The sequence below is a fragment of the Myotis lucifugus genome, unplaced genomic scaffold, assembly GCF_000147115.1.
Source record: "Myotis lucifugus unplaced genomic scaffold, Myoluc2.0 scaffold_6, whole genome shotgun sequence".
NCBI classification, from domain to species: domain Eukaryota; kingdom Metazoa; phylum Chordata; class Mammalia; order Chiroptera; family Vespertilionidae; genus Myotis; species Myotis lucifugus.
The window spans coordinates 5390204-5411617 of NW_005871054.1; the positions used below are offsets into that span (position 1 = coordinate 5390204).

Consider the following 21414-nt stretch of genomic DNA (forward strand, 5'->3'; position numbering starts at 1 on the left):
TGTTGGAATGGCTAAAATAAAAGATAACACCAGATGTTAGGGAGGACGGAACTCTTGTACATTACTGGGAGAAGTATAAAGTGGGAACCATTTTTTAGCTTTTCGTAAAGCTGAATATGCATCTGATATGAAACCCAGCAGTTTCACCTCTGAGGAAAAACAAAACATGTCCATTGGGCTTGTGTCAGAATGTTTATAGCAACTATACTTGTGGTGGCTAGAGCCAGGGAGCCCAACTGTCCATTAATAAGAGAAAGAATATGGGAATTATGATATAGTTAATCAAGTACTACTCAACAAGAAAAAGAGCAAATTACTAATACATGCAACAGTATAGATAAATCTCAAAAAGCATGCTGAAAGAAGCCAGACACAAAAGTGCATACTGTATGACTACATGTATGTGAAATTATAGATAAGGCAAAACTAATCCATTGAAGAGAATCAGAATGTCGAAACAGTGGTTGTCTCGGAGGTGAAGGGACTGACTGAGAAAGGGAACAAAAACTTTCTGGAGTGATAAAATGTACACACACATCACACTGCCATCCAGTGAAAATGAATCAGTTTCTAAGCTTGGAACCTGGGCATCGATGTCTTTACAGTCCCTCCCTCTCCCATACAGTTAATTCTGGTACACAGGAAGGGTTGAAAAAGAGCACCCAAGAATCTATTTTGTCACCAAGCAGAATTTTCTAATTATACAAATGGGAACTGTAAGATATGACCATTTGAAATAGATGTCTTTACAATTAAAAAATTGGTGCTGCTATTATTCTGTAACAGAATAAATGCAAAAACTTCCTATTAGTATTATAAAAGCATATATCTCCCTGGATAAGTTTGTATGCTTACTGGCTGGAAATGAAATGTCTAATTAGTATGCTTCTAATTTTTGCCTTGTCTCCCAAGAAGTTCAAATCCAACTTTAATGCTCAGTTTACTGATTAACATCCCAACTGCCTGACATACCAATTTGGGGGGAAGGGGTGAGAGGTAGAAAGTGGGGGAGTTAAACTATTCTATTTCACATTTGGGAAAATGATGGTGTACAAATCATATAACATTGGCCCTTCTGAAAAAAAAATTTTCACTGCAGATATAAATACACTGTACTCGTCAAAAAGTTTAGATTAGGAAAGACATTGGCTGTTGGCTGAGTGAGTCGTCTGCTAAAGGTGAGTCACTATCCAACCAAGTGATCAAATGATGTAGAAAGTACATCATTTTAAAATGCAACCATACTGACAGAGGAACACTTCACTTACAGTTGATTATAAGGGTTAGACTGGAGGAACCAATGTAAAAGTATGGAATATGTTAAGAGTCCCTAATGGATCATAGATGGCATAAAAATTTAAGTGCACTTCATTACAGTCTTAGGCTAAAGGAAGAAATCAGATCTGTAGGCAAATGTATTCACTGTCATTCTTTTCTCTGGTAACTGGTGTTGGCTGCTTTGATTTTATCTGCTGGATAGGACATTTACTGTCCCTTCTCATTTAACAAAACTATACAACCTTGGCCCCCAGAAGAAAATAAAACATCTTTATTCCCAAAGGGCATATTCTAATGTAACGCCTTCGTTATGAAATCATAGCGAAGGTATGCAATAAGGAGAAAGAATCAAAAACACCTCTCACCTGCGCTGTTTCTTTGTTAAGCAATCCAATCCGCTTCTCCTCTTTCTGAACTCTTCTCCCTGTCGCAGAGGGCTCAGCACTTCTCTCACTGTGGACACTTTTTTCTGTTAACCTATTTTGCATCTGATTGACTTGCTTTGTTGCAGCCTTTTGCGAACCAACCTGTTGATTTAGAGTAATAACAGGTAATGAAAACTTTTGACACCTAAAAAAATGCATTTACATCCAGATTCTTGAAAATTCTAAACTTGCCAAGATTTGAAAAAAAAAAAAAAAGGAATAGAGAGGAAACCAACAAATGGACGTTATAGAAAAAATACAGTAGTTGGCAAGATCCTGACCCTTTCTCATCAGTAGGACAAGACCAATTAAAATTAGTGTCTCTGTTGTGCACTCTTTGGAAATTACCTCTGCAGATAACTTGCTTATTGAAAACAGCATTTTTTACAGAAAACTGTCACATTTAAAACAGCACATGAATTCATTATTAACCTTTGCTGGGAATGGATCCAGAATATCTTTTTAGTTTAAACTCCTAATTAGAATCTTCGTTTTCTATCACTGAAGGGAGCCTAATTAATGTGAATGTGTAAGAGGAGCTTATGATGTTGCCTACTTTTTTATACAGGTAATTTAACCTTTACGCAGATGAATAACAGTTCATGTCATCTAATCCTGTGTACCAGGATCAGAGGTTAAGTTCTACAACCAACTTGCTTCTAAGGTTTCTTTTTCACACTCTGGCGTTATCTGGGGGATGACTGACTCTTAATAACCCTGAGGTAGACAGGGAAAGAGAAGTGCAGATCCCTCAGTACGGCTGGAAGATTGAAAGCCATGGTGAAGATCCTTATGTGAAGTATTTGTACGGCAGCTTCATGTTTATAGCAGCTGAAAGCACAGTCACCTTTTTTCATGGGTTAAGCAGAGGGCAGGAGATAGGACAGTACAAGGGGAAATAACGGAGTAGCCAGTGCCAAAATAGAGAATGAATTACATTGGCTGGGCAAGCAGAGCCTTAATTTGTAGTCTCTCAATTTCTAGCTTCTACTGCCAAGTGTGTTCACTCTTTCCCTTTAAAATATGCTGGTGTTTTGTGGGTAGGTCTAAGTTATCACAACATTCTTTTTGGTTAATCCTCACCTGAGGATATTTTTTCCCACTGATTTTTAGAGAGAGGAAGGGAGGGGGAGACACAGGGACATTTATGTGAGAGAGAGACATTGTTTGGTTGCTTCTCCCACGCGCTAGGGGATTGAGCCTGCCACCGAGGTATGTGCCCTTGACCTGAATCAAACCCATGACCTTTCAGTCCGAGGGCTGACAATCTAACCACTGAGCAACAGGCTAGGGCACAACATCATTCTTTATTCATCCCTCCTCTCAGATCCCAGCTTCTCAAAGGACAGCAAAGCCACTGCCTGTCAGTAACCTGGAAATTGAAATTGCTTCTTAATCACTTAGGGGTTCTTTATTTCCAACACTCAAATCTCCCACACTACTGGGGAAATTTGTGTGTATCCACCTCCTGAGCCACTTTTCCATCTTGGTAATAAATGCTCATCATAGCACTAGTGTGAAACAAGGAGTTTCCCAAGGCTGCTGTGCACAGTTTTATCCTAATAAAACACTGGCTTGCCAATCATCACGAAAATGTGTTCTGTGGTATAAAGGATTAGATGAGATACTGAGTTTTCTTAGTGCCTCCTGTATGCTAGGCACCGTAGGTCTGACAGTTGTTGTTCTGGGAGCCTCTGATGTACAAAGATTTGGTCCAAGAGATTCAATTCTCCATGAGGCTGGATCTGCTGTCGGTTGGATGGTTAGGCTGTGCCGCCATGGGACACCTCTACCTAATAAAATGATAGCCAGTTTATGCAAAAGTTCTCTTTCTAGGGAAAGTTTTAAAATGGTAAGAATGAAGTGGGATGATTAAGTAAACATTTTTCTCTAAGTTATAAAAATACAGAAAACACTCGGCATCCCACATAACCTAGAGATACTATCCAAATGTGTGTCATTTTGAGAAAGTGGCTATTTAAACAAGGTACTTTCTACTTAAATTTCCACTAGTACTTCTCACGGTGCTACAAAATCAGGAATACTTTGGGACCCTTAAAATTTCATACACCAAAAATGTGCTTATAATGGAGAATTTATATTTTATTCTTCTCACATATGGAAAATAAACATGAAGACAAGTTTAATAGAATTATTTTGAGAATTAAAGCTCAAGGAAGAATTTTGTGAACATTTAAGCTCAGTACAAAGATTACCATTGCCAGTAATAAGTCACTCCTAGCTTTGCTGTAGGAACCTCCAATTTAGGGTGAATGTAGGAACAAACTTTTACTGAAATATGGTTAGCCTGAACATTTTAACACTGACCTACAGCTACTCCGCTGCGCAGGTGAAGCATTTAGGGAGAATGGGTGGCTCCTGATGCCCAGGTGTCTACACTCTGAAACTATGGATTCAGGTATCATCTTAAGGAAGGAGATACTAACAAACTGATAAAAAGGATCCACTACACTGGCTCCTGAAGAAACCGCTTACTCAAGGGTTGAATTGGGACTTCAATAACGCTGGTTTTTCAATTTGGCTTTAGCCTTCTCATCGGGGAATTCCAGAGCTTTAGCTCACCTCAGTAAGCATGCTTACTGAAATATGGTTTCCTTCAGTGAGTTGTGGACATTAAATCCCAGTGGATGGCATAAACAGACTGGTGTAGGCCTGATGATAGATTCTTCTAATTTGTCAGTGCTACCTCAGGAGCCGTCAGCACTACTAGCGGGTGATTTCGGCTACACACACCATCATCTTGATTGAGGCAAATACCCCCAAAGATTTGCTTTTCAGGAAAAAATATCAACGTCTCCACTATCTTGACATAAATTCATTCCCACTTTAACTTCAGTAACAGCATTTGAGGACTTTAGGAAGAAGGCTCAGTTTATAGGGAACAGTTTATGATACCTAGTAAAACCTAGTATTGAAAAAATACCTCATTTTTCTTTTGTAAAAAGATGTTTGCTGAGGTTCATATGGTGATGTGCTATTTTCTAATACCTAACCAAAACATATTTTTAAGAATTCTAAATTGAAAAGGCACAGCCATTTATACTGAGGGAAATAACATTTTAAACAATTAAACATATCTCTCCTTTGAATACTGAATGGTAGAAACATTTTATTCATCTAATGGTACACGTTTTTTGGTCCACTGGCTTATTTTTAAGTACCTTTATCTAAAAAGTGCAAGTCTAAAGTTCATTCACTAGTTTGTTACGTAACTAAAGTGATCCATGTGTAGATTATTAAGTAATGTTTTTAAGGAAATTTTAAGAGGATTCTGACTAAAAAAAGAGAAATCTGGGGCCATTCATTAATATTCACTTTGGACTTAAAATTGCATTTGTTATAGAAACGATCAATTACGGAAACTATCTTATGCTGTATCAGGCAAAGGGGCGAAGTATAGGACAGTTTATATTGTCCATACTTGGCTTTTGGACATTTTCAAGTTTGGTTTTTTTAAGCATCACAAAATCTAAGTTTTAAAAATAAAAATTAAGATGTAGCCACATATAGTGGACCTATATTTTATACTATAATTAAATATATTTGTATACTTAAAATATTAGAGAAATGTCATTATCCAATAAATATTGACATACTGTGAAATACATCCCCAAATCATCATACTTTATATATAATGAGGCTGATCATATTTTTAACAGAAGTTAAGGTGTTAAGAATGTTACTCTTTTTTTAAAAATGTATCCTTATTGTTGAAGTCTTACAGATGTCTCTTTGTTTTTACCATTGACCCCTCCACCCCGAAGCTCCCAGGTCTTCACACTCTATTGTCTGTGTTCAAGGGCTATACATTTATGCATGTAAGTTCCTTGGTTAATCACTGCCCACCCACCCACCCCACCCCTGCCTCATTCTTAAAGTTTCATTTTTACTAAGTGCTCTCATCAAAAGAAGAGTAGCTGGGTTGGGGTGACTCAGTGGTTGAGCTTTGACCTATGAACTAGAAGATCCTGGTTCGATTCCTGGTCAGAGCACATTCCCAGGTTGCGGGCTCAATCCCTAGGAAGGGCATGCAGGAGGCAGCGGATCAGTGATTCTCTCTCAACACTGATGTTTCTCTCTCTCTGTCCCTTCCTCTCTAAAATCAATAAAAATATATTATAAAATAAAGAGTAAAACATTTTTGATTGAGGCTCATTGGAAAAACTGTTTTATGTTCTAGTCTCTGGATATTAAAATGGTTTCACAGTATCCTTAGAATTTGATGAAACAAAATTCTGGTGAATAATTAAAATTTTATATCAGAGGATATAGCTATCTTTTTAAAATGGCTTTTTTATATTTCAATTAAGTTTATAAAACTAAAATACTACAAAAAAGGGGAAAACACTACTTAAATTGGTGTAGATTAAACGGTGACCATTATTGCAAGGGAAATACTATGTCAAGGAAATGCTCTTTGTTTTGTTGCAAAAGTGATAAAAACACAAAAGTCAATAAAACTGTTGAAATAAGTCTCAGTAATTACCAAGATCAAAATCCAGTGGCTTTTTATTAAACATGAACTTTTGTTCTGCCTTCTGCAATAAGTAAATAGTGCTGACAATTGGTTTGTGAGGCACTTGCTACAATAAAATGTAATTGTATCATGAGAGAAAGGTGACAATCAGGAGATCATGAAAAAATTACATATTCTCACTGGTAGTTAATTAGCCATGCAAAACCTCCTCAAACAGATATTCTCTTCTATTAGGAATGATTACTATGCAGGCCTACAGATGTCAATACCACAGTCATTCAAATACTTCTTTCCCTACTAATTGAAGGTTGTAAAGCTCTGGTGTCAAGGTTTTGCTTCCAAAGAGCTAATTTATGACTAGAAGGATATTTTATGTCTTCAGTTGCAGCAGCTACAAAATTCAGCAAATCAGAACCATCTGTGCTCAGATACTTGACTCACCGTTCATCCAGCAGCCTATCAGTCACGTTAGTTTGCATCCTGCATTCTTGGCTCATGAACACTTGCGATGATCCAAAGTTCATAAGAAATATTAAAAATGAATGGCATCCTGACCCTACTTTATTATACACGCATGAGGGGAGAAAAAGCCCTCCTATTTTTTTATTTTTTGCATGTGGATGGTGGCAAGGGAGAAATGGCCATTTAGTAACCTGTCCAGTCATGTTGCTGACATCAGTCTCAAGTTTCCCCACCCTCTTAAAAAATATTTTGTCCTAATTATTTTGTATTGTTTCAAATTTAATTATTTTTCAAGTTCTAATTCTTTTTTTAAAGTTGGCACGAGGGAGTCAGAAAACAGCAGAGTAAGGGAAGGGATATAACTTTTTTAAATTGACTTTTAAAAAAAGAATTGCTTCTATACATTGAAATATCAGCACATACAAATAATCTGCTTAAATCTAAGAATATTATTATTGCCACCAAATTATGGCCAACTTGGTCTGCAAAAACAGAGGGAAATAACTAAAGAAAATCTGAAGAAAAGCAGCAAATAAAGGTTCTCAGAATGAAGTCAGAGTAGACTTAACCTAGTCACATCTCCATGCCGACAGTGACTGCTTTGCTTCTTTAATAGTACACAACAGACCACAGATCCTACCATGTTTCTGTAAGAAACAATATGTTGAACTTTCAACAAAATTGCTTGGAGCTGAGTTAGGGGAAATAGGAATTAAATATAATAAGAAACTGGGTTGTCAAACTCACCTGAAACCTGAAGCAATCTCACTTGGAAGCAAGCTTCACGGGAGGTAATCATAAGATCCCAGGGACTATGGTACTTACTTTTCGATAGTCCGCAGTACGCACATTTGCACTCTCTCCTTTCGTGGAAAAGTCCAATGGTCCTAAAGGGATTCCACCTGGGTTCAGAATTTTCCTGAGCATCTGATAGTCTGGCTTTTCATCATATGCTAAATTATGAGCACATGCCAAATATTGGGCTATTTCATCTGTGAAGTATTAAATTTTTTACATGTCATTCACAATCGGCAAAGGAATGTCAAGACACCAGTATCCTCAAAATCTTTCTTTCTTTCTTACACACATACAAACACACACACATCCTAAAGAAACTAAGAATGAACAATTCAATGAAAAGCACTTTTTAAATGATATCCATAAATGACTGAAATATAGTGACCTATTCATTGACAAGATGAGAGAAACTGATCTTTTAAATATATTTTTGTATATACAGGATGTCCCCCCCTAAAATGTATACACTCTTTAACAGCTTATTGATCAATTTTGAAAATGAAATGTACTTTAATAAATACTGCCTTTATCATTATTCAAAGTGTGTGTATACATTTTGGGGGGGAACACCCTATATTTACTAAATCACTAATCTTATCAATGAAAGAAAACTTTTTATATTATAGTGATTTTGATTTATGGGGTGCAAGTACTAAGAACTACCTGAGTAATACGATAGATGCTTTTATTTTTTGTTGAGGTTTTAAAAAATCACTTAAAAACAATTGGTACTTACTATAAACCTCCTCACTTCAAAGGGAAAAAATAATTCCAAATTTTAATTAAGGCTTTGATTTTGAGATTATAACAGTTCATTGAATTGTACGTGTTCAGCCGTGACCGACTGTAGAATTCGCCAAACCTCCATACCTGGCTAGCCCAGCACCTCCCTGTTGTAGCCTTCCTGATTTAGTGCAGAAGGATGAGAAGTTGCTACCTTTTTTTTTTCTCTCTCTATTGTAATCTCCTGCCTGGGACTATAAAGTAACTTCCTCCCCCCACCCTCCCCAGCACACCCCACCCCCCCAAAAAAAATTATGAACTACAAACTTTTAAAAACAAGTAGAATTAGTAACCAAATTTATAAACATAGCAGAGCCTTAAAACAAATGTGGTTTTTGCAGCATTTTTGTTTCATGAAGGTTCAATCTACAATCTATATACAAGGATAAGACCATACACTGTTTAAAAGCGGGCATGTTTTCATTTGTTTACAGTGACGTTTAGAGGTTTAGACTAGTTCACAAACTAGCCTTTACAAGCCTTTCCCCTTCAAAAACTTATTACTAACCCAGACACAAGTCCTTCTTACTTGACCACCAGGCTGTTTACATCCCATAGTAAGAAAATCTGGGAAGCGTGGTGGGTTGGCAGGAGTGACTTCCTAGCCTTCTCTTCCCCTCCCTCCAGGCCTAGCTCCCTTCAATCCGGGAAAGACAGAGAAACGGGGTTTCACTGCCCACAGGGAAAAATTCCAAAAGACATAGTCATCATCTGTTTTTGTTCTACGAAAGTCAGACAGTGACCATTACACATCATACTGTCCACAGCTATTCTCCAAGGACATCAGGCTCATGTGACTAAGATGAGAACTCTGGGCTCCAGGGTTTTTCGTTTGTTTGTTCGTTTGTTTGTTTGGACACTGTGGCAATTATGCAACCTACTTTCCCCCTCTCTAATGTATATAAAATCTGTTATCTAGTATTCCATCAGCCAGATTTCTATTAACCAGCAAGTGCTGGGGTTCCATCATATTTATAACTCAGGCTTGCAGGAGCCCTCTGGGGCGTCAAATTCCTGGAGGGATGATCAAGGAGGAAAAAGATTAAATTACATTCACTGCTATTTTAATATAAATATTCTGTGGTTCTTTGGGCCTTTCAAGATTGGTAGGCCACGTATGGTATATCTTACAATTCTATTAACCAAAATATCCCAAATGGAGAGAGCAGAGCTGAACACTTTTCACAAATGGCTGTTAGAAGACAATGGAAGACTCCTGGCATTCCACGGCTGAGAGCAGCTGTTCCGCAAAGACTTCACAGGTCTGAGGTTTGAAAAAACCAGGTACCAGAGAGGTCAGAGAGGGAGAAAAAGCAAAGACCCACCTCTGTTACAAATGTATTATAATCCTGGAGCTCAGACTTTTGTGATGTAGTACTGGTTTAAATATTAGCTTTTCAAGATCTGGATTTATTATATTAAGTACACTTTCTAATTTACTAGCATATTTCCAGAGCTATAAAACAAAATACTTTGAGTAGTATGAAATTATGATATCCTTGAATCATCTGCTTTTTAAGCTAGCGAAATATTAAGTATCATTACTGACTATTATTTCAAGAGATAGAAACTTTGGAAACTACTATTATTACACTGAGTTAGGCATGCATGCTGCAAACTTCTTGGCTGTTTTATTCCATAAAATGTCTTAGTAATGGACCTTTTGTAAATCAGTTTAATTGCCCTGCTTACAATACCCATTCTCCTAAGCATAATCAACTAACTTAAGAGACCTTCAGTGAATATTAATGGCTCAACATGTTGTTCTTTAGAAACAGAAATCTGCATTTGATAAAATAATACTATAGACTCAAATGGTTTGTGCTGAAAAGAGGGACCTGGCACTGCTGCCGTGAGTTCTTGTATCACTCACCTCTTCTTTTAACCTAACCTTAGTGACAGAAGTGTCACAGAAGATTATCTGATATAACCCAGGGCATCTGGGCTTTCTGTTCTGACCTGAAACTGCACATTGACCTTTTGTGCAGGAGGGACAGGAAAGGCAAAGGAGATATATGAGATGTACAATTAAAATATCTTTTCTGAAATTGCCCCAGCTCTCTTTTTTTACTAAGTGAAACACAAACTGTGTGACCCGGTAAAAATGTCAATAAGAGTATTAGTCGAGCCCAGCTGGCATGGCTCAGTGGTTGAGTGTCCACCTAAGAACCAGGAGGTCACTGTTTAATTCCCAGTCAGGGCACATGCCTGGGTTGTAAACTCGATCCCCAGTAGGGGGTGTGCAGAAGGCAGCCAATCAGTGATTGTCTCTCATCATTGATGTCTGTCTGTCTCTCTCTCTCTCTCTCTCTCTCTCTCTCTCTCTCTCTCTCTCTTTCTTCCTTCCTCTCTGAAATCAATAAAAAATATATTTTTTAAAAAGAGTATTAGCCAAAAAGGAATATTGGCGTTTGGACCAAGTTACTCATTGCAATTACAAAAACAAAACACTTTCATCTTTCAACCCATCCCCTAAATGAACACTCCCCTGTTCTCCCCATTCCTTCAGCAGCAAAGGGAGGGCAGAAAGCAGGATGGCAGACTTGCAGACTTGGGAAATAGTGTTGGGAGAGCAGGTCTCGTTTGTTCCTCTTTTGTTTCCTATGAAAATGAAAACTCTGTTCTCTTGTCAAAGAAGGGCTAGGTATGTAAGTTTAAGATGATTTAGCTCTAAAACCCTCAGATGGAAATTGACACTGTTTGACCTTAGCTAGAGGGTCAGTGTGCATATTCACTTTCATAAGTCAGGTAAAAGCTAACTTTGAGATTGCCCCATATAAACAGAGAACAAGATTCACTCTGCTTATCTATCTCCGAGAAAAAGCAAGCCTGACAGCAAAAGGGGGCTCTGTTCTGTAAGACAATGTAAGCCACTTGCTTCAATTGGTGCTCAGTGTGCCTCACATGCATTGCAAACAGCAGGCACTTTTATAACTCTGAATCAACTTATTATTTTTACTACTACTAATGTCAAATTAAAGAACTCTGAAAATGGTCTATACTAACTTGGAAGGGAAAATGATTTGATGAAATATACCTCCAAATCCCAGCACCACATGCCTTTGCCAATCCAAAATTTTGTTGCTGGCTGTTCAGACAGAGTGTAACCCAGGGTCTAAACAGCATTCAAGGGTTTAATGATTTTTTTTTAATTACTGATTGAAAGTTGTCTTTTCATAGATCAACTTTATCTTCTTTCAACAATATATAGAGGCACAAAAATAGAAAGTCAACTCTAGAAATACTAGATGAAGCTGAGTATTAAACCTGGGCATGATTCCCATACTGTATGTATATTTAAAAAAAAACCTCAGTAGGCAGAGCCTAGAAAGCGGCCTAAACACTTCCGTGCAGTGCTCCTGTGTTCTAATGTCAGAAGGAATCTAAACAGCCTCTGCTCTAGCAACCTATCTGTAACCCCAAAGAGTTTCCTCCCAACCCTGTGGAATGGGAGTGGTGGATTAAAAAGTTGTAAAACAAGAGTGACAAATGTGGAGACCTGTCAAGCATATGGGAGAAGGCAGAAGTTATCATTTGACTTACAGCAACTGCTTCCAGAAGGGGCCCAGTTAAGCACTGACTCAGGGAGCTCATCCAACAGACTGAAACAAAAGAGTAAAGCATAATGAATTTGTTTACGATCCTGTGACCCACTGAAACAAAAGAGTAACACACAATGAATCTGCTTGCGATCCTGTGATCCACTGTTTTGATTAGCACACAAAACTCAAATTCTGTGTTGTTGAGTCACTAATTCTTAACTCAGAACCTTTTTTCACCACCAGTAATAAGAGGGAAAGTGGAGGTGGGGAAGATCCCCCAATTCTCATTGACCAATTTTATATCAATCACCTAGAAACTAAATAATGTAGAATTCAAAGTTTACACATGTAAAAATGTAGAAGTAGCAATATCTGTCATTCTTTTCTTAAAAACAAGAAAAAATACATAGAAAAAATATATGTGGATTTTAAGGATATTTTTCCTCAAGTACTTACTATTGGGGAGGGGCAAATTATTTAATTACTTATGTATATTGTTCTCTATTGGGCAGTGTTTCATGCTATCCTATGATTAAACAGATTAACAAGAAATATCCAAAAATAAATAAACAAAAAAAAACCCATTATTCTAACCATTTCCAATGTTTTAGACTGAACAAATACAACTCTAAGTTGCTTCAGCCACAAATATATAAACATTCAATGAAAATTACTGATATGGATGTGTGATTCATAAACTCAGGCACAGGCAGAATTGCAACAATAAATGCACTGATCTAATACCACCCTATGTCAGGAAAATAAAAGGCTTAAGGGAGATATGGTAGTATGGTTGAATATGCAAGTATGCCCTTATGGAAAATTCAGTGTTATGCCTCCTCAGCAAGTTGAATAAATTATGATTATGTATTATACACTATAAGATGTTTGAAAATGTCTATAGTTTACCTTATACACTTCATAATCTATTAGCTTTAATGATTTATAGGTTTTACTAATAATCAAGTCAAAATGAAGATATTAATATATGTAAGGATCCCTAAAATGTAAATAAAGTTTATATTTATTAGCATATTTTATTATTTTATATAATCCCCCATTATTAATTTGAATATACATATGTAGATATATTCATTAAAGATATCCACAATAACTGCATCTATATATGCATATTGATAAAAGACTAAAATCATCAGTAAGTCTTAATAAGAGGAAAACATATATACTAGTGTGTGTGTGTGTGTGTATATATATGTATGTAAATAAATATATATATATATATAATGTCATTAGAATTAAATAGCTAATCTTTAAAATAAAGTATAATATTCAAACTCAGTAAACTGAGGTGGAAAATTGCCAGGACTGTTTATTTATACCCATTACTGAGTTTTGACTTGACCTATATACTGAAAAATGTCAATTACATGGGGGTCAATATGGACACATTGCTCATTGTAGTAACAACTGATTAGATAGCTCTAATATTGACTGATATAAATGTGTTCATTTTGAGTGAGGGACTAGAGTGATCAAGATTCCAAGTGGAGAAACATTTCATATAATAGACGGTATACCCGTATTTACAATAATCTGTATTATTCTGCATCTGCAGGCCAACCTCTGTCTCTCTTAAGAACCGATGCCACACTGAATTTGAAAGTTGATTTCTGTGAATCAGCTAACTCTTTTGTAAACTTCTGTTGTAACATGTCCTACATAGAACATAGCTGCCTTTCCCGATAGTGATATTCTATCTGTGGATAATGACTGTTGGGCATATCTTAGTATATAATAATAATAAAGGCTATTCCGCGCTACATGCAATTGACTTTTTCTTAGGCTTGATAAGTGAGAAAACAGTAAAATAGCAACACACTCTGTTCTCAGTCTGACCTAATTTTCATGCTAACAGATTCTAGCTGAGAAAAACTGAATGTGAAATATTAAAAATGTTTACATGGCTGCAGGATTACCTTTTAGATAAAACACCTCATGTAAAAATTCTGTTTCTTCTTTCAGAAACAAAACATACTCCCTCCAAGACACAAGATTAAGAAAGAGGTATGTTGCTCTCACTTGAAGAATATAGGCCATAGTTGTCCCAATGTGACTGTCGCTCCGCACAGTTAGTACCAGTCACACCGAGCTCGGGCTGCCTGCATATGCGTGCACAATGCTCATCTGAAAACCCTCTTCCTTGAAAACACCACCACCTAGAATCGAAGCTTTGGAAAACACCATGTAAAGGAACAACTATGTCGCTTTACATTCTGTATTACAACTCGTGTACATGTGATTTCATAGGCATCACCCTAATGGATTTGATGTCAGCTGTTTGGTTTTTTAAATAGTATTTTTAAAACTGAAGACATTTGCTTTGGTTATCATGTTGGGCGAATGGCGATCTCCTCTGGGATACTAACTCCCCTTCATGGGTGCCTGCAGACCTGTTGCTGTACATGATGGGAGACTTGGAAATCTTTACTTTGTTTTCGCAGCCTGGACAGCCACCGGGTCCTGCAGGCTCCGCTCCCAGGGCAGCTTCCCACAGAACCACCGCAGCAGGCAGTAGCCGAGGATCTCAAGGTCACTCCGTCTGGACAGGGCTGGAGGAGTCAGTGTGGAGAGAGAAAGATGAGGGATAAGCAGGTTTTGAGAAATGGAGAAATCGCTGATTTAACGACTACTGATGAAATATGAAAAAGCCAAATGGGCAACGTGTTTTGTTTGTTCAGCTGGAGTAAAATTTAAAACGCCGAGGCGCTTGGCTCCAGTCCACAGACAGGCAGTGACTTGTTGCTGTTGAAAGTAAGGGTCAGTTTCCTCACCTCCTCCAACTTCATCCTTCCTTAGTCTAGCCTGTCACATGAACTTGATCTCCATGGCCTCTGACATGATCCAGACAACCCATAACCTGGCACCAACACTTTCTCAAAGAGCCAAGCAGTAAAACAAAGAAATAAATGTCTGCAGCTAAATTGCTAACATATGTTCCAGGAAGTCCATGGGGTCTGCATTGGTCATGCAGAGACCCTTTGAGTGCAGACTAAACACTGATGGCCTTTTCCGTTCCACTCACGCAAGCAGCATTTGAAGTCGGAAGAATATGACAAAACTGCCATCTAGTGTGCAGTATGAAAAAACAGGTCTGTCTTAAGATTTTTTAATTAATGAAAGTGAAAGATAAAATATGCCTCTGTTTTGGGTACATGGTTCTAAAAATTTTACAAATATTAATTTTAGATTTAAGCAGAGCTAAACTAAGATTCTGGGTCAAATATCCTGAATAGAAAATATAAAGATGAGGCAATGGTATGCATGGGAGTGTGGGCAGAGGTGGTGGGAAGTCTATTTTGAAGCCTAACAGAGGCTTTCAGCATTTTTATATAAAATTCAGTAAAAGAACATTTTTAGGCCACTGCAAATAACATTTATGTCAAACTACTAAATATTGTAGACTAATTCCATCATAACTTTATATTTTAAAAAGGGCCTGGTTTAAAGAGATGGACAATGAAACCTAAGAATCATGTCAAATATAAAAAATATTACTGAAATAATGATGAAAACATTAATGAAATCCTACAAAATAAACTCATTATTTTAAACCATTCTAACCTGTTAAAGAACGACAAGTTGGTATTTACATTTCTACCATTACATGAATGCTCATCTGTGCAGGGATATACACTCTCCTGAGTGTAATCTGCGGCTGTTAAATTTTCTGTAAACAGGTATTCTATTTTACCTTTCATGAAATAAACTCCAAAAAAAATCGCTCGGTCAACTTAGTTGTTAGTTTAAAAAGTTATAATACTATGAACAATGCTGCTAACACATCACAGCTACTTTTGGTTACTATACATAAGTTATTATAAAAGCAGAAGACAAGATTAGCTCTTACACACACTCTATCTTAACTGCTATTAGAGTATGGGATTATTAAAGGCCCTTCAGTCTAGCAGAATGCTACAGTCCCCTGGGTGCCATTTACTTTCTGCACAAGCTTCAACAATGTCCTAATGCGAGTCCTGGCTCTCGTATTAAAATAAAAACACGATCTCTACCACACAGTTTTGTAGTGATTTCTTCGGCAATAAATCTCCCATTAATAATGGAATGGTTCCATTTTTACAGATGTGTTCACAAGTCCCTTTTCCATTATGGCAAGTCCTCATTACCACCACTTAAAAAATTCACATCTTCTAATTTTTGAGAAAAATTGTATTCTGGCACCTGTTTGGAGAACATAGGCTACACGCAAGAGGGCCTCTGAAGAAAAACAATCAAGAATTAAAATGGAATGAATTTTCCAGTCACTTTCTCCCACCCTCTGACTGAGGGATTAATTGACCTGAAGCAGCAGTAATGACAAGTCATTTAGATTTCTAAGGCCAATCTTTCATAAACTGGTCTCATTTGAAATAGCCCTTTGACAGGTAACTTTACTTCACAATTACAGTTTGGCCTTGCCTAAATAAAATACATTATCACATTTTCAATGTTTTACTTATTTTTATTGTGATATTATACATAAATAACAATGGTTAAGTAGGTGTTTTACCAGTGTTTGCATTCAATTCTATAGAAATAAATGTAATGTTTAACAACATGCTATAGTTTCTCTTTCCCACCATTAAAGAGTGAGATGAAATATTAAAAATCTTTCTAAGTTCATACCCTTCCTGAAATTCCCTCCCAGAGAAATAAATTGGGAAAACTGATGTATTTCAGTGAAATTAAATGCTAAGTTTCTACCAACAATTATGTCTTCTTTCCATCTACTGTACACAGAAAGGTAATTTTAATATCTGTTAATTAAAAATAAATACTTTAGATGATAATATGTGTGTAACTAACACAATGAACTGATATGTCTTTAATTGATTTTAAAATATATCAGACTATAAATGTCATGCCAAATAATAATTACTGAATCTAGGAAATGAATATTTTATAGTTACTACATATATTCTTTTATTTCCTTTGTATTTCAAAAGAAAATGCTGAAAATAAAAAGAAAAACAAGAATTAATTATAGTTGAAGAGGACTATTAATGTCTAAGTATAAAATATGTAATTTGAAAGTTAAAATATATTATGGATTCTTTTGTTTCTGTATAATTTGTATTTCTGTATAATTTACTGTAACATATAGAGTTCTTCAGTTATATTTGATAATTAATGTAATTATTAACAGTATATTTTCACAGACTTCCAAAAAAACACCAAACTATTACTTAAAAACAAAATTTAGTTATTAATATCTTTCTTCTACACTCTCTTGTTAGTTTCCAAATATAATTTAGCATCTAACTTTTATTTAGCTTATTAATATGAAGCAATGTACATGACTCTTTTTGTGAAAAGCCTGTGGTGTTCTCAATGGCTCAACATTTCTAAATTATAAAGTATTGCCTAGAGCAGAGGTTCTCAACCTGTGGGTCGCGACCCCTTTGGGGGTCGAACGACCCTTTCACAGGGGTCGCCTAGGACCATCGGAAAACACATATATAATTACATATTGTTTTTGTGATTAATCACTATGCTTTAATTATGTTCAATTTGTAACAATGAAAATACATCCTGCATATCAGATATTTTACATTATGATTCATAACAGTAGCAAAATTACATTTATGAAGTAGCAACAAAAATAATGTTATGGTTGGGGGCCACCACAACATGAGGAACTGTATTAAAGGGTTGCGGCATTAGGAAGGTTGAAAACCACTGGCCTAGAGGAACAATGATTGAAAAATAAGGTACAGGGAGGGACTTGAATCCTATTTCATTAGAAAGCTGGTAACAGGAACAGGTGACACTGAAATGCGTCCTTAAAATACAAACAACTGATGTGATTTATGAAGCTGCTAATGTGCCAGACACTCTGACTGCTTTGATATTATCTCATTTATTCATCCTAACAATATAAGGTAAGTATTATTAACCCTGTTGGCAAGTAAGAAAACAGAGGGTCAGGGAGGTTAAATAACTTGCTCAGTATCACAGAGCAAAATTTGACACAGCTCTGTACTGAAATCCTTCTTTCAGAATCCAAAGTCCACACTCAATCTAATAATTACTTTGCTTCCAACATTAGTTTTAACATCATTCAAACAACATTATGCATACTACTCTATAGTGAGGGACTTACTTGAAGCAGGCATTTTAATGTAACACACCAAACGATACACCGATACAAAGACAGTTCTTTTGGCAAGAAATAAACACGCAGCAAATCCTGAGTTCTAAGCTGCAGCACAAAAATTTTTCATGCAACTACCCTTTCAGGATACTATTTCTTTCAAACTAGTTCATTCTGAAGAAGAAGTGTGTCTAGTTAAAACATTAACTCATAAAGTGTTAAATGGTCCTTCCAAGATGGTACATGAACAGAGGAGTTACCTTACAGTGATGGCGAACCTTTTGAGCTCAGCGTGTCAGCATTTTGAAAAACCCTAACTTAACTCTGGTGCCGTGTCACATAGAGAATTTTTTTGATATTTTCAACCATAGTAAAACAAAGATTCATATTTTTGATATTTATTTTATATATTTAAATGCCATTTAATAAAGAAAAATCAACCAAAAAAATGAGTTCGTGTGTCACCTCTGACACGCGTGTCATAGGTTCGCCATCACTGCAGTAGGAGCTGGTCCTTATTCTAAAAACAAACTGGAGTGAAATCATCTGGGCCCAATTCATCAAATGGAATGAAAGAGGAATTGAGAGAACAAGAAAAGTGCAAGTGTTAATCCCAAAATGAATCTGATTATTTGCCTAGAGGGTTTTCTGTTTAGTTTTATTTCTTACATAGAGTACCATTATGAAGTGTGAAGAAAAACAAGTTTAGTAGGAAATCATAAAGTGAACTTGAAAACTTTTGCCTCAAGCAAACAGGGGTTTAAATGCCCAAAAATACTCATGTATATGCTCAGAAATGACAATAAGAATGCAGAATGCATCTGAATAAGATCTCATCTGGGCAAGGGGAGGGTGACTATCTGCAAAACAAACCTAAACTTTATTTTATGTTTCTAAGTAGTAAACAGAGGTTACTGTTATTCAGGATTTTGTAAATTCAGATACATATAACAAGCTGGAAACTGTTACGATGGCCACAAATGTTTGTAATTTCAAAAAGAATGACATTAGGAAGAAAGAATGCAATGTGTGACAACGCAAAGAAAATATTAAACCCTTATTTTTGTCTGTACCTTTTAAATTCTAAGGCTTAGTTTTTTATGAAACACTACAGTGGTGGGCTTAGGAAACGTTACTCAACAGAGCAAAGGTGTAGATATCTTGCATTTGGTCGATGTGTATTCTTAACCCAACCAAAGAGTTCAAGACCTATGTCATGACTTCAAAAGTCATGTCTAAATGTCAGAATTGGGTTATGCATGCAGAAGAAATAGTTTCCTCATTATTGCTTATTGATAGATACATCAACCAAAGACTATTTACAGCAGATACATTTACCTAAAACTAGAAATCAACAGTATTTTTTCTGATTACTAAAAGCTCCAACAGAGCATATCAACAGCTTGATGGCTTCCCTTGACATCCTATAATTGAAAAATGGGTTCCTTTTTTGAATTATTGTTTAAGAAGATAAATATCATGTCACCTCCCCAAGTTTGGTAACATGAAAATACATTCTCAGCTTATTTCACATATATTTTGTAAGTTGGAGTGCTAAATTATAGTGAAGTGAAACCATGCAAGAAATAACACAAGACTTGGATTTCATACACGGTAGCAATTGGCAAAAATAAAAAAAGTATGTAATATATCTTTCCTTGATACTGAATATATTACATAAACAAACAGCCATTTAAAATGCAATTTAGATATCATATTTTACAGTCATCCATGATGTCAAATTAAAACAGGCATTATACACTCAATGCACAGGTCTGAAGTATTTAAAAAAGCTCAATATGTTAAATGCAGTATATCTCAAGAGAAATTAGGTATTGACTGCATGCCTCAGTGAGTAGAAAAATCTACAAAAATCCATACCACACATTGATCCAAATATTGCTTTTTTAACATTACTAAGAATGTAACAAATTTTAAAATAGTATATTTGACACAGATATAATTCTCTTTAATTATCAGGCAACGAGCCCAAAATATGTCAATGTTTATACATGTTAGTTTTTATGAAGAAAAAAACGCTGATAATAGAAGAGATAAGCCCAACATACATTACTCTAATTTTACACTAAATGAAGCACTTTAGCCACTCAGAAAATACCTTTAGGTCATTCAAGAAAATTGAGTTTGAAAGAGTAACTGCAATTTTTAAAAAACATACAGATATATAGATGCAAGATAGTTGCAGAAATAGTTATTTATCCATTCATCTGTCAATCTATCCACCCTACTGTATATATCTCTTCGGTTTGTAATAATACAAGCTACCCTGCTTTTAAATAAAATTGAACTAGAAAGCTTAGGTCAAACTGCTGATCGGTACCTTATACAAACTTCTTAACTATAAAAACCCAATTAATCCACAGAAAAATGAGTTATCTGTGGTTTATGAATAACCACTACAAAAAGTACAGAGACCAGCGAGTCTGATCAGGTTAACAGTCTCTGTTAAATGGCTAATTCACAAATTAGCTTCACCATGAAGCCGGAATATTCCCTGGGCCTGACCAGACACAGATACCCCTGACACATGACAAATGCTTTGACACCTAGAGGTTCCATTTCCCAGTGACAGCTTGTTTTGTTCTTTACGTTTTCCTTTGCATTATCTAAGTATTTATTTGATCTCATAGTTGGACTGTTATAGAAAAGATTTTTCTGAGATTAAACTACACAGTGGCTGTACCAAAAGTAAACACATACATATTTATGAATTTGACCTTCTGCATTTATGGCTATGTTTATTCTGGTTCCTAGATATAACTAAATGATTATTTCATTTCTAATAAAATCCTAAAGTGAAATGTTTTATTTTGGAAAACTAAATGCAAAATAATTAGAAATGAATTAAAACATTGAGGATATAAAACCCTTTACTTTGTATAGCAGACTAAAACTGCATATTAAAACTTGAGAAATATCCTATATAATAAAGAGGTAATATACAAATTAACCCTCACGCCCTCACAAGATGTCTGCCTACGACCGGGCCTGCAGGGGGGTTAGTGAGGGACGACCAAATGACTGAACAAGCAGTCTGCGTGGGGTGACCAGGCCGGCAGGGGGGTTAGTGAGGGACAACCAAACAACTAAACAGCAGGCTGCGTGAGGTGACCAGGCCAGCACGGGGGTTAGTGAGGGACGACCAAATGCCTGAACACCAGGCTGTGTGGGGCAACCAGGCTGCCGGTGGTGCCTTGAGGGGCGACCAGCCCAGCAGGGGGGACAGTTGGGGGTGACCAGGCCAGCATGGGGGGCAGTTGGGGATGCCCAGCCCGGAAGGGGAGGCAGTTAGGGGCGACAAGGCCAGCATAGGGGGGCAGTTGGGGGTGACCAGCCCAGCGGGGGGGGGGGCAGTTAGGGGCAACAAGGCTGGCAGGCAGGTGAGCGATTAGGAGCCAGCAGTCCAGAATTGTGAGGGGGATGTCCAACTGCCGGTTTAGGCCCAATCTGAGGGGTCCTGGATTGGCGAGGGTGCAGGCTAGACTGAGGGGACCC

General features: G+C 36.6%; 1 protein-coding gene across 9 annotated transcripts in view; it reads right to left on the minus strand.

Moving 5' to 3' along the window:
* Window positions 1-21414, minus strand: part of VRK2 (vaccinia related kinase 2) — a 109626-nt gene that overhangs the window by 37984 nt on the left and 50228 nt on the right. For 8 of the 9 annotated variants that reach the window (XM_023746645.1, XM_023746637.1, XM_023746641.1 and 5 more), the window contains 4 exons: window positions 14236-14356; window positions 11788-11846; window positions 7489-7655; window positions 1644-1805 (listed from right to left, as the gene is read on the minus strand). In XM_023746645.1, coding sequence (XP_023602413.1) covers window positions 1644-1805; window positions 7489-7655; window positions 11788-11846; window positions 14236-14356 — 509 coding nt within the window. The remainder of the gene's footprint in view (window positions 1-1643; window positions 1806-7488; window positions 7656-11787; window positions 11847-14235; window positions 14357-21414) is intronic. The other variant, XM_023746631.1, reaches the window with a different exon arrangement.